This window comes from Idiotropiscis lumnitzeri, chromosome 4, assembly GCF_059441095.1.
Source record: "Idiotropiscis lumnitzeri isolate Australia: NSW breed Sydney's pygmy pipehorse chromosome 4, RoL_Ilum_1.0, whole genome shotgun sequence".
In the NCBI taxonomy this organism is placed as follows: Eukaryota; Metazoa; Chordata; class Actinopteri; order Syngnathiformes; family Syngnathidae; genus Idiotropiscis; species Idiotropiscis lumnitzeri.
In genome coordinates this window covers 7,996,772-8,010,029 of record NC_142394.1, presented here as the reverse complement: position 1 = coordinate 8,010,029, position 13,258 = coordinate 7,996,772, and the positions used below count along the sequence as shown (strand labels likewise).

Sequence of the window (13,258 nt, the reverse complement as noted above, 5' to 3'; positions counted from 1 at the left end):
CTAAACAAAATGGGAGATTTTTTTGTGTATTTAACAGCATCTTTTCTTGAGACTTTGGGTCTCCTCATGATCGACATGCCTATCCAATTTTACATGGCCAAATGAAACTGGCTTTAGGGGTTGACTTTGTCCAAAAATTCTCTAAAAGATTGTTGTTTGTGTGCCAAACTCCCTTTTTTTCATTACAGTTTTGCTCACTAATGTTTAGTAAAGTATTCTCTGGCACACCACTTTCCTCTTTGGCACCGAAATGGATTCTTTTGTATCATATTGTTGTAGCCCATCAAAGAGAGTTTACAATACAGTGAACCCTCGCTACTTCGCGGTTCACCTTTCGCGGGTTCAGTGCTTCGCGGGTCTAAAAAATATTCGGGGCATTGTAGTTTCGCCGAGCGGCACGACGGGGCGCTGGAGCGGTTAGACGGCCGGCGTGCGCCGAAGAAGAGCGTGGGCGAAGAGGAGAGTGGACGAAGAAGAGCACGTTCCCCCGGGCACGATTTGGGGCGACGTTTCGCGCGGTTCGGACCGTACCAGAGCTCCGGCCAGCGTGCGTGGCAGTTAAGCCGAAGAGGAACAACTTCCGCCCGGGCACTAGCGGGGCGACATTTCGCTCCGTTCGGGACCGTGCGAGAGCTCCGGAGGAGACCGGCCGGCGTGCGTGGTAGTTAAGCCGAAGAGGAACACCTTCCGCCCGGGCATGAGCGGAGCGTGAGGCTGTCAGTTATGAATGAATAAATGAAGAATGCCACCTTTCATTTCACAGGGCACACCGGACGGCGTACCAGCAGGTAAAAGTCGAAGTAATTAAATAAATACAAAAAGAAGTAATTGAATAAATACAAAAATAATGGCTGGGGAATAAAAAAAAAATAAGTTTTAATAATATTTTTTTTTTTTTGTTATAACATGAATTTCACTCTCTCTCTCTCTACCCGTATATATATATATATATATATATATTTTTTTTATTTATTTATTTATTTTTAAGCATTTTTGAAGGTGCGCCGCTACTTCGCACTTTTTTTTTTTTAAGCATTTTTGAAGGTGCGCCGCTACTTCGCGGATCTTCAGTTTTCGCGGGTGGTCTCGGTCCCCATTAACCACGATAACCGAGGGTTCACTGTATATTAAAATAATGTTTGTTTGATTAAACACAGACATTGGTTAATTAAACATAATTAACATAATCTTGAAATAACGCGACCACTCTGTCTATTTTACAAATTGAATACGGCCCTTGAGCTCTAAAGTTTGCCCACCCCTGATGAAAATACTCAGTGGGCCTTAGCCTTTGTTTCCTCTTCCCCTCGAGCTCTAGCTTTTATTCCGCCACCCCATCATTATCCTGGCAGCCCCTCAATGTTTCATCCTGCTGGGAGATGGTGAAATCAAACCTGACGCCATCCCACCACTTCTTCTTCCTCTTCCTCCAAACTGTGGTCACTGATGTCACGATTACCCACCTCGGAGCATCAAAACATGTTAACCTTGAACGACCTTCAGAGACCAGAGGCAAGATATGTGCATGCAGCGCCCCCTGCTGCATTCACTTACCAACGACAACCGTGGAAGGATGCTTCAGTATACATCAGCATATTTGCATGTAGGCCTTAGCTTAGGACATTCGTGATGTGAATTTAAAAGGGGACATGTGAAAAATTGACATACAAATACAGTGACCAATTGCTATCTGGAGATTTTTGGTAATTAGTGATGTTATGCTGACATGAATGATTGTTATGGTGATTACTGATACTTATGGTGATATGTGTGATTGACATGGACGCATGGAATACACGTAAATTATTTTATGAAGATGTGAATAATTGTTATCATGACTGGTGATTGTTAACACGTGAATTATTTCTTTTGTGACGCGTCAATAATTTTCATGGTCCCATGAATTTTTGGTGACGGATAATTATGGTGGCATAAATTATTGTGATGGTGACTTGTAATTGCTATGCTGACATGTACAAGATTATTATTGTGATCCGAATAATTGCTATGGTGACTCGTGATAATATGCACGGTGACACAAATGGCTGTTTTGGTCATTTGGGATTGTTTTGGTGACCCGAATGATTATGATGATGAGAATATTTGCTGTGGTGATTGGCTATTATGGTGGCATGTAAATGATGATTATAGTTATTTTCATGTTATTAAAACTGATATTGCAAATGATTGACTGTAATAAAAAAACATATTTGGACTTTTTACTTTAGTACAATATTACTGAGTGTACTTTTTTGTGCAGGAGTTGAATCAGTTCTTGTACTTGAACTAGTCTTTTTTTTTTAACTATCTGGACTTCCCTTTAAGTAAAAAGTGTGACTACAGTACATTCGCCACTTCTGTCCAAACACTTCAATCTCATCAAAAAATACACAAGATCTATCAAGGAAGCCTTGCTGAAGATGCGTCCTCGTCAAAATGACAACTACGGAGAAGCAGCGTCCTGCTCTTCTACACTATTTGCTGACATTGACGACTTCTTACGGAGCAAACATTCACATTCGCACTTGATGTCTCCTTTGGCCGATCATCAGGGTGATGACTCAAAAACAATCCGACATTTTATATGATGCTGAGAGTAGCATTACTTGTCTTTTACTGTCTGTGCACTTTTCCTGTTGGACATTGAACCTTCTCTGAACATGTAAATGCAAACTGTATGACGAACTGTTCAATGTTCCAAAACTTCATCAAACAACTTGCTGTTCTCTAACAGCTGAACCGCAAAATTCATTAATTCCGTGCCTTTCGGGGTTTATTGTGAAATTTTACAGAATATATCCCGATCTTTTTGTGCGCTGTGTAAATGAGTGATGACGATGAACTGTTTTTTTTGGGAGGGCTCAGAGCAAAGAGGAAATCTTTGGCTATTTAGTGGCTGCATAGCCAGCTGAAACAACAACATGAAATTGAGGTCTTGCAAAATAGCTTTACTTTGCTTTGGCATAATAGTAAAGACAAGAGATGGATACATTGATTTCGTGGCAGTCTGAGGCAAATGGAAGGGGAAGGGAAAGGGAAAGTATCTTGTTTATAATTGAATGCTTTTTATTATTTTATTGTTTATTTTAATATTATATTCAGAATTTTTTTTACGGTTTGTAGTTTAAATCCTTTTTGAAGATTTAAAATATTTGTTTTGTCTGCCTGTCAGCCATTTTGGAAACAACATAATTGTTGAATGATTTTTAGAAGCAGAGAGACGTGGATTTCTTGCTTTGGAAGAAAAGCCACCAATGAACATTTTCAAAGGGTTGCAAAATGTGCATGGGAAAACTCCAATACGCAGCAGCATAGTCAAGCAGTGGTCCAGGATCAAAGGCGAAGAACAAAGCACGGTGCATGCAAACTCCACACAGGAAGGCAGGAGCCGGAATCAAACCCTCAATATAAAATAAGATAAGATAATAATTATATAAATATATATATGTATTGGCCATATATATATATATATATATATATATATATATATATATATATATATATATATATATATATATATATATATATCCATTCATCCATCTTCTGTACCGCTTCTCCTCACTAGGGGGGTGCTGGAGCCTATCCCAGCTATTTTCGGGCAGTAGGCGGGGGACACCCTGAACTGGTTGCCAGCCAACTGCAGGGCACACAGAGACGAACAACCATCCACGCTCACACTCATACCTAGGGGCAATTTAGAGTGTCCAATCGGCCTGCCATGCATGTTTTTGGAAGGTGGGAGGAAACCGGAGTACCCGGAGGAAACCCACACAGGCACGGGGAGAACATGCAAACTCCACACAGGCCATATATATATTATATATATATATATATATATATATATATATATATATATATATATATATATATATATATATATATATATATATATATATATATATATATATATATATATATAAATATATATATATATATATATATGTATATATATATATATATAATGTTATTCTGGAAAAAGTGTCTGTGTTCACACCCGTACAGTGCCTTCCCTGTCTTTGAGACCACAAGTAAATTGCCTAAGTTGCCTGCTAATCTAACTAATAACAGTATTATCCATGATGTAAAATAAATTATGCAAATTTTTAAAAATTATTTTAGCAAAATGTACGTTGCTCTTTTGTTCTGTATGATTTATTTCACTCAGTCATTCCGATGTCTCATTTTGAACCACGGATTCGGTATATCAAACCTAAATTGCTCCATTACAACAAACTACCAGTGGTTGGCGGTAAACTATTTACAAACCGCCATTAAACACCAAGAGAAGAAGAAGGTTTTGAGTCCACTTCCGGGTTAATTCTGTTAGTGGTTTGCTTCTTGTTGAATTTGTTCATCACAAAACTAAACATGTCTCTGGAGATTGAATCTGCAGAGTGAGTAAAGAAGCTCTTGACATTTGACAATGGTCGCACACGAACCAACAAAGCTCCGTTTTTATCGGTGACGTCTGTTTGCATTGCAATTGTGCTCGCATGCGAGGCCACACTCTAGCTACGCAAGCGTGCGCGCTCCTGCGCTAAAGCTCGACTAACTCAAGTCGGCGTCAAAAGAATTATTGCTACCACTAGACGTGCTCGGATCTTTTAGAACATGATTGCAAAACTTCTTTGCATCGCCACGTTGTAGTTGTAGTTACAACCGTGAAACCTGGCTCTATGAATGCAGAAATACGCTTAAAATGAGTGTTTCGGGGATACATTGAACACTATAAGCAGCGTTGGCAACTACTCTCCAGATGTATACCGACGTAACACAAGTACTTGCGTGAAAAATATTTTGGTAAAACTAGTAGTAATACTCCCAACCTTTTATTATTGCCAATTACAGTGGAACTTCATTTACGACATAAATTTGTTCCGTGTCCAAGATAGTAACTCATTTTGCTCATATATCAAAGCAATTTTCACCATTGAAATGAATTGATCCACAGGATTGTGTTACAGACCTCTAAAATACCACCAATTATTGGTGTGTTGTTATGTTGTGCAAGAAAAGGTGCGCTGTGTAAAAAAAAAAAAAAAGGTTTATAAGTGAATGTGAAGAAATTAACTTGCTTTATAATGTGTAAACTATCGTGTTTGGGTGTTGTGTGCCTTTACGGGGTGTGGCCAAGTGAATGACATCCGACGCTAGATTCGGGTTGGCCACTTTCAGTGTGTTAGCTTCTGATCCTTTTGAGTGTTCGCTTTCTTTATTTCTTTACTTGCGTGCCCAACTCCCATTTAATAGATGGCTAAAATTGTGCCAGCCAGCAGGATCTCCTTGCCCACATGGTAGGGCATTAGCTTACCCTAACTGCTTTACCCCCTCCTCCAATTCACTCCAGCCGTGACGTAAATGAATCTCGCTCATACTTCAAATATTGACTAAAAGAAAAATATCAACCAAGCTGTAAAAACTACTAACTTGGGTCACTTGTAAGAAGTCATGGTACCTCTACATATATGTACGTTTTGGGGGGGGGGATTCCATTGGTGGTCTGTAGTGAGCATTCTAATGTAAAATATGTGCCTTTGACTCTAAGAATACAGTATGAAACACAGATGTATACATTTGACATTATTCAACTATTGTGTTAAATTTAGTAGTAGCTCAATTTACCAGTGATCAAACTAATGAGTTTCCCTTCATTTTAATGGTGAAAGATTATTTCAGATGCAGTGATTGGAGTTGCGAGTATGAGAATTGAATGAATTAAACATGCAAGTCCTGACACCACTGTAATTGTAAAATACATGGGTTTTTTTTCCAAAGGAAGATAAACTACTTCACATACAGCAATTTTTTATTTTTACTTTTTTGGTAACCTTTTTTATATTTTACATCAATGAATGTCTTGGGCTCATCTGTCCATTTTAAAAAATCCAAGGTGGCACTTGAGCAAGTGTGCTTTATTCACTGTAAAATTGACCAGTGCGACTTATGTCACTTTCAGTGTGATCCGACTCATCATGCAGTACCTGAAGGAGAACAACCTGCACAGGTCGCTGGCGACCCTCCAGGAGGAGACGACAGTGTCGCTAAACACGGTGGACAGCATTGAGAGCTTCGTGGCCGACATCAACAGCGGCCATTGGGACACTGTCCTCCAGGCCATCCAGTCCCTCAAGCTGCCCGACAAGACCCTCGTAGATCTTTACGAGCAGGTCAGCTCACTTTATTTCCTCTCTCTATTTGGGCCACAATATTAGGTACGCCTGCGCAGTCTAATGCAAGACTTGTATAAGCAAGTGATTTGGGTTTATTGGTGCAAAAGTGTAAGATAAGCTGCTGAGGATCACATTGACTTCAAGTAACTTTATGTAATCAGTTTTGTGTATTTCTAATCATGTTTCTATAGACTACTTGTATCAGTAATGATTGCACACACAGACACTTACATTTTTGCTTTAGGCTTTCATTGTCAGTAACCTTCCAGTCTTCTGATAATTAGTTGAGCCTAAAACTGACCACCATTGTCATTTACTTTCTAGTCTTCTGGTAATCAGTTGAGCCTAAAAACAGACCTGTATTGTCAGTTGTCAGTTCACCACCTGTTTCCAGGAGTCAAACTTGAATAAAAGAGGAAGTGGCGGGATAGAGAGACCAGAGAGAGAAGTGAGCAAGGCTGAACTAAGCAAGACGCTTTGTCTTCTCTGCTGCATCTCTCTCTCCCGTTCGCGACCGGTCAAAACGAAAACCATGCCTGATTTGTTTCTGATTTTCAGCCAGCTTCAGTAAATTATTTCAGTCTAAAAAAGGCGTCAGGGCATTTAAACCTGACAAAAACATGACCCACTTATGCCTAAATGTTGGTCTAAAGCAGCTTGATTTCATTTTGAACCCCAGATCGATGTCCAAAATGGAATCATTTCTCATTATGTGAATTTGTAACAAAGAATTTGTGGTTCTTCATTGCCCGTGGCCGGGGCATGGCAGTGACGTTTGTGTATGTCTATTGTATACAGGTTGTGTTGGAGCTCATAGAATTGAGAGAATTGGGTGCAGCGCGTTCCCTCCTCAGGCAAACGGACCCAATGATCATGTTGAAGCAGACCCAGCCGGAGAGGTACATCCACCTGGAGAACCTACTGGCTCGCTCCTACTTTGATCCCCGCGAGGTGTGGAAATTGTGTCATGTTGTCGTATTAATCATACTTGTGGATCATAAAGTGTCATTCAAATAAGTTTATTTGCAGGCATATCCAGACGGCAGCAGCAAGGAGAAGCGCCGGGCGGCTATCGCCCAGGCATTGGCAGGAGAGGTCAGCGTGGTGCCGCCCTCCCGTCTGATGGCTCTGCTGGGTCAGGTGAGACCTTGCGTAAAGTAATTAAGAAACTTTTGATAAAGATAACATCCAGCATCATGACGGGCTTTGGAGCCCGTCCCCAAATAAGTAAGAAAATAAATAAATAAGGAATTGAGACCGTCACCCTCTTAAAATGTTTATGCAACTATTAATACAGTTGTCCCTCCCCACTTGTAGCGGTCTTCCTTTGACTGTCTTGGGAATTTGCTGTGGTTATTTTCCCCATGGACTCATGTTAATGCAGAATTAGCATCGGCCAAGAGGAAAGCATGTGTAAAAAATCGAGTGCAATATTTCAGATCATAAACACATTCCTACACGTGCGGCACTAAACATCTAGTGCATTTTAAATGGAACCAAAAACTTCACTATGGGCTATTATTATGAAACTACCTTTAAATACTTGTAAAGACATTTCACTTTTCTTGAGCACCAATAATTTTGAAAATCATAGGAATAAAATTGGAGGACTGCACGTGCATGTGCTAAAGAAAACAAATGAAAATCATCACTTGAATTGATTTTTTATTTTGTTTTTATTTGACCTGAATACAAAACGTTTTGTTTTGCTTCTTTAGTATGCATAATATCGTCTGCACATTCAAAATGTGGTAAGCGCTTCAGAAAAGAGAACCTGAGAGAGAAATCTAGTGCGTGATGCATATTATAAAACTCGAAATAACATTGCTCAGCAAAACACAACTGTAACCATATCTACATGCTCAACACATTTTTTTCAAGATTTTTGTAGCACTGTAATTTATAAATATCAATATATATATATATATATATATATATATATACATACATACATACAATCCAATCACAAGAGAGCAATATTCTTCTTCAAATGATTTATTTGTTGTTTATACCTATACCTACTTTACTGAGCATCGACAGACTACAGCAACCTAACCCCAACTACACAAGAATGAGAACTATACAGAACTATCTTTTTTACTGACTGTGCCATACTCATTTCGCACTTGAGTGTCTTGTGGTTCTTCGGTTACTGAGAGAATAGATTTTGATTGGTGCCCAATGTTGGTTAAAGATTCAATTTGAGTATTTTGTTTACATTGGGACTTTTGATTTACCTAAGGTGTACAACGTGTTCAATTATGTATCATCAATCTGTTAGTGTTGACTAAAATACAGACTGATTGATTTGTTGCTTGTGTTTGTTGGGAAAATAATTAAAATAGAGCCTTCAAACAAATAATTAGATATTGAATAGAAGTGATAAAATTGAGGAAAATTAGAGTTAGATTGTTTTCCGATATTGTTCGGCCCTACTTTTGACTATATTGTTGTAGTGACAGATTGTTTTTGTGAACAGTCGCTCAAGTGGCAGCAGCACCAAGGTCTCCTTCCACCCGGAATGACCATCGACTTGTTCAGGGGCAAAGCGGCCGTTAAAGATGTCGAAGAGGAGCGTTTCCCCACGCAGCTCAGCAAGCTCATCAAGGTCAGAGTCCTCTTGGATTAATTCTAAGTGAGGCTAAAAAGTCTAACAACGTCAACTTTTGGTTACAGTTTGGCCAAAAATCCCACGTGGAATGTTCCAGATTCTCCCCTGACGGCCAGTACTTGGTGACTGGCTCTGTGGACGGCTTCATCGAGGTGTGGAACTTCACCACAGGCAAAATCAGAAAGGTAAAGGAAAACCCTCTCGCGCTATCCCCTGCCCACATAAATGGGCTTCAAAACACAATATTTATGCTTGTCCATGTTAGACAGTAGAAATGTCACTTTATGTTCAGTTGATTTCCAGTGCATTGAATTGGCAAAAAGTCTTTGGGGGGGGGGGGGGTCGGCCATGTTGCCTTTTTTTTTTAATTTAGAGCCCTGTGAATATTCGCAGCTCAAACTTCAGCTGAAAATTTTGTTCATAAGATCTGCGAATTTCTTTTTTATTTGAGTTTTTACTGTTTTTTTTTTAAAGTTCTCATAAGATTGTCAACATTTATGTATTTTAATGGGAGTTGATTTTTAGTCCATTTTAAAATGCACTGTGTTGTTACTCACTACTGTGGTGTGTCTTTAAGGATCTCAAGTACCAGGCTCAGGACAACATGATGATGATGGACGACGCTGTCTTGTGCATGAGCTTCAGCCGAGACACAGAGATGTTGGCCACCGGCGCCCAAGACGGAAAGATCAAGGTGTGTTTTCTTTGCATTTATAGATGTACGTGTGTCTGTACGTGCGCACACATGTCATTGGCTGGCATTCCTTGTGCATTCAATGTGTTGCCAACAGGTGTGGAAGATCCAGAGCGGCCAGTGTTTAAGGAGGTTTGAACGCGCTCACAGTAAAGGAGTCACCTGCCTCACTTTTTGCAAGGACAGCAGCCAGATCCTCAGCGCCTCCTTTGACCAGACAATCAGGTGAAAAGACTCTTCAGCGAACCTGCAACCTGGTTGTGACAATGTCATGGATGCGAGCATGGACGTTGGCCTCTCTCCATCAAACTTACCAATGAAAGTTATTTAACAGCCAAGTGAGATGGTATATTGGCGTTGTGATGTTGAGGTTGGGGGTTTGTACAAAATTTACAGTACAATTGTAGAAAATAACACTTGTCCAAAATTTGGGGATGGCATTTATTAGTGTATGTTGTGTATACTTGACTCATACTGTAGCAGATGAAAATGTTCTGTTGAAGCGCTAGGAAGTTCTGGAAAATAATTTCACGAAAAGAGCGGGAAACCCAGCACATTTAGTGTTCCTTATAACGAACCAGAGATACGTCATGTTCAATGTTAATCTATTACACTCCTTGCATTCTTGTCTCCACCAGTAACAGAATTTTATTTTGTCAGGATTCACGGGCTGAAGTCAGGCAAGTCCCTGAAGGAGTTCCGAGGCCACTCATCGTTTGTGAACGAGGCCACATTTACCCCCGACGGCCACCACATCATCAGCGCCTCCTCCGACGGCACGGTCAAGGTGCGTCCACCGGCCAGCGTGTCTGTGCGTAGGTGTGCGTATGTGTGTTTTTTTTAATGGGTCTTCTACCTCAGGTGTGGAACATGAAGACTACCGAGTGCAGCAGCACCTTCAAGCCGCTGGGCTCGTCGGCCGGCACCGACATTACCGTCAACAACGTCCTCCTACTGCCCAAGAACCCAGAACACTTTGTGGTGTGCAACCGCTCCAACACTGTGGTCATCATGAACATGCAAGGACAGGTACTAACACACATTACACATGGATACACACAGACACCTATGTGTATACAAAGCAGGGCAGTAAAATTTGGGATTTTTCATCATAGTAAGTTTTCATTTCGTCTTAACTTGATTTTTAAATAGAGTTAGAATTATTTAGACCAGATTTGTTTTTTATTTTTAAATGCTTCTTTCTCATTGTTTTTATTAGTTTTATTATTATTATTTTTAAATATATAGAGTATTTGTAGAGTGCATGATAAAGTACAATGACAATAAAGGGATTTCTAATTCTAATTCTAAATTCTCTTGTGTGATAAAGTAAACTACAATCTTCAAAAAAACAGTTTGACCTTCCTTCTTCTGTACAGACAGAGCAACACCAAAATAAATACATTTGAAATGAACCTGAATGCTCGTGTATGGTATTAATTGACAAAGATGAAAACAGAGGACATTTTTGTTGTAATAATAGTTTTATAAATATAAAAAGAAGTTTCAGTTTTTATATTTCAAAGGACTTTTGTTTATATTTCGCTAACATAAATGTTTTTTGAAATTTTAGTTTGAGTTATTTCAATACTTTGTACCCAGCCTGATTGAGCAAGTCAACGGGTGTTATACTGATAACATCCACTAGATGTCATTGTGGTCTTTGGATGGTTTTGTAATCCTGTTACTAAAATATTTCCGTTCAGTACTTCATCAGTCTAGGCCTGTCATTAACAAACCTTTTTAGAATCTCATTTGCTATTTAATATTCCATCGATTGCTTGCATTTTTAATTTTGGGGTTTTGCTTTATAGAAATATGTCAGCAACAAATGTAAACACAGAAGTGGCAGTAAACCCCCAAGTATCCAAACATTGGATCCGGTGGTTGGTTGTGATTTTAAATGATTAAATATTGTTTCAAAGCAGTCATTTTTGTTGACCAATTTTTGTGGTCATCTAGTACTTTTGTCTGCAGTTTTTGGACTTGAATTGAACCGGACTTATCAATGTACTAAGTTAGTTTTTGCCCCTCCGACCCAAATAGATTTGAACATCATCATTAAAATGTTGCAACTGTGGATTCATTGCAGATTGTGAGGAGTTTCAGTTCGGGTAAGAGGGAAGGAGGCGACTTTGTGTGCTGCACGTTATCACCGCGCGGCGAATGGATCTACTGCGTAGGCGAAGACTTTGTGCTCTACTGTTTCAGCACCGTCACCGGCAAGCTGGAGAGAACACTGACGGTAAAGAGCACATGCGGTCAAGTATTTGAGGCTTTGGCAGGAAAGAAAGCACTCATTCTCCACGTTTCCTCCGTGCTCACTCTCAGGTCCATGAGAAGGACGTGATCGGCATCGCCCACCACCCCCACCAAAACCTCATCGCCACCTACGGTGAAGACGGCCTCCTGAAGCTCTGGAAGCCCTGAAAGATCCCAGATGTGAACTCTTTGGACTCACTTCTTTTCGTGTGGAAAGACCATCATGGTGGTGTTGTGGTCTGTTCAGAAGCAGCAGTGAACACATCACTTGTTGGTGGATTACCGAGCGAGTTTAAGGTTGTTTTCAACTGGGTGGATTTAGTTTCTTTTTTTTTTTTTCTTTTTTTTTTTGTCATTCACACCTGTATTTTTTTTCAAACTTTTGTAAATATTTTTTAAGGACTTTTTATGCCTATGTATGTTGTTATTTTCCCCTGTAGTAGCAGTATCATACAATTGGCAAATGACTTTCAAACAAATCAGCAATGTTATTAATTGTAATCAATGTTAGAAATAACACTCACCATCTCACTTCTGGTCTAGGAAGTTTATTCATTGCCCTTTTTTCACCTTACCTATGCTATTAAAGCAGTTTGCCATGTAATTGTGTTCAACTTTTAATGGAAATGAAAATAAGGTTTTGCAATTAACCATCTATGTAATTGCATCTAGACTGTGTAATTTCTGTAGAAATGACTTGAATACTGATCTGAAATCCCACAAAATGTGAGATTTTAGAAATACAGAATTATAATACCTTTCAACCCTTTTTAGTCGCATATTGGCTGATTATTTTTAGTACAATTGAGTATTGGAGCTTCTGTTAATTTCCAAAAATGCACCTTTTTGCGCTCAAACCAAAGCTATGTCTGAAAATATTTGCTTTGGTGCTCTCTGGTGATCGTTGACGATTCTTGTTACAATTCAAGCCAGGCAGTTGCTTGGGCACCATCTTTTGGCTTTCTACAGTTTAGTGGCGATCGAGTTTCGTAAGTATGTTCCTTTTATTAACCTGCAAATCGTGCAAAGATAACGAAGAGGACATTTCATCTGGGGGTGATAAAATGGAAAAAAAACTGAAAGATGACAAAATGCAAGACATGTTGAGCTGGACTCTTCTGTCCTTACTATCACTATCCATTCTTGACCCGAGCCACTTCTCCTCGTGAGTGTCGGTGGCGAGCAAGAACCTATCCCATCTATCTTTGAACAGTAGGTACACCCTGGACTGGTTGCCAGCCAATCGCAGGGCACATAAAGACAAGCACTCAAAATCACACCTAGGGACAATTTGGAGCGTCCAATCAACCTCGCTTTCAGTAAAATATGAACTTAAATAAATGGCATATGTTTGGAATAAGCGGAAGTGGTTTAAATTGGTTGAGAAATGTCAGAGTAGCAGGTAATTATGTAAAACGTCTCCTAATTATCAAGTTTAGTTCCAAAATGTGGGATTCTAAAAAAAAAATAACAATAGAAAAACAGGTGGCGTTATTGAACATGATAAAAAAAATAGTACCC

The 13,258-nt window shown here is 39.5% G+C and overlaps 1 protein-coding gene across 1 annotated transcript; it reads left to right on the top strand.

Moving 5' to 3' along the window:
• The first annotated feature begins 4,258 nt into the window (after positions 1-4,258).
• smu1a (SMU1 DNA replication regulator and spliceosomal factor a) lies at positions 4,259-12,506 on the top strand. The gene is made up of 12 exons (XM_088293672.1): positions 4,259-4,394; positions 5,957-6,167; positions 6,969-7,121; positions 7,200-7,310; positions 8,650-8,778; positions 8,847-8,966; positions 9,359-9,475; positions 9,573-9,700; positions 10,136-10,262; positions 10,337-10,504; positions 11,568-11,720; positions 11,807-12,506. The coding sequence occupies exons 1-12, from the start codon at positions 4,369-4,371 to the stop codon at positions 11,903-11,905; spliced, it is 1,542 nt and encodes a 513-aa protein (XP_088149798.1). The 5' UTR covers positions 4,259-4,368; the 3' UTR covers positions 11,906-12,506.
• The last annotated feature ends 752 nt before the right edge of the window (positions 12,507-13,258 follow it).

Excerpts from the sequence above, each read along its gene's own strand:
- smu1a (XM_088293672.1), top strand. The coding sequence starts at position 4,369 with ATGTCTCTGGAGATTGAATCTGCAGA. Across the intron at positions 9,476-9,572 it reads CCCAAGACGGAAAGATCAAG|GTGTGGAAGATCCAGAGCGG; the intron begins GTGTGTTTTCTT and ends TGTTGCCAACAG. Across the intron at positions 10,263-10,336 it reads CCTCCGACGGCACGGTCAAG|GTGTGGAACATGAAGACTAC; the intron begins GTGCGTCCACCG and ends CTTCTACCTCAG.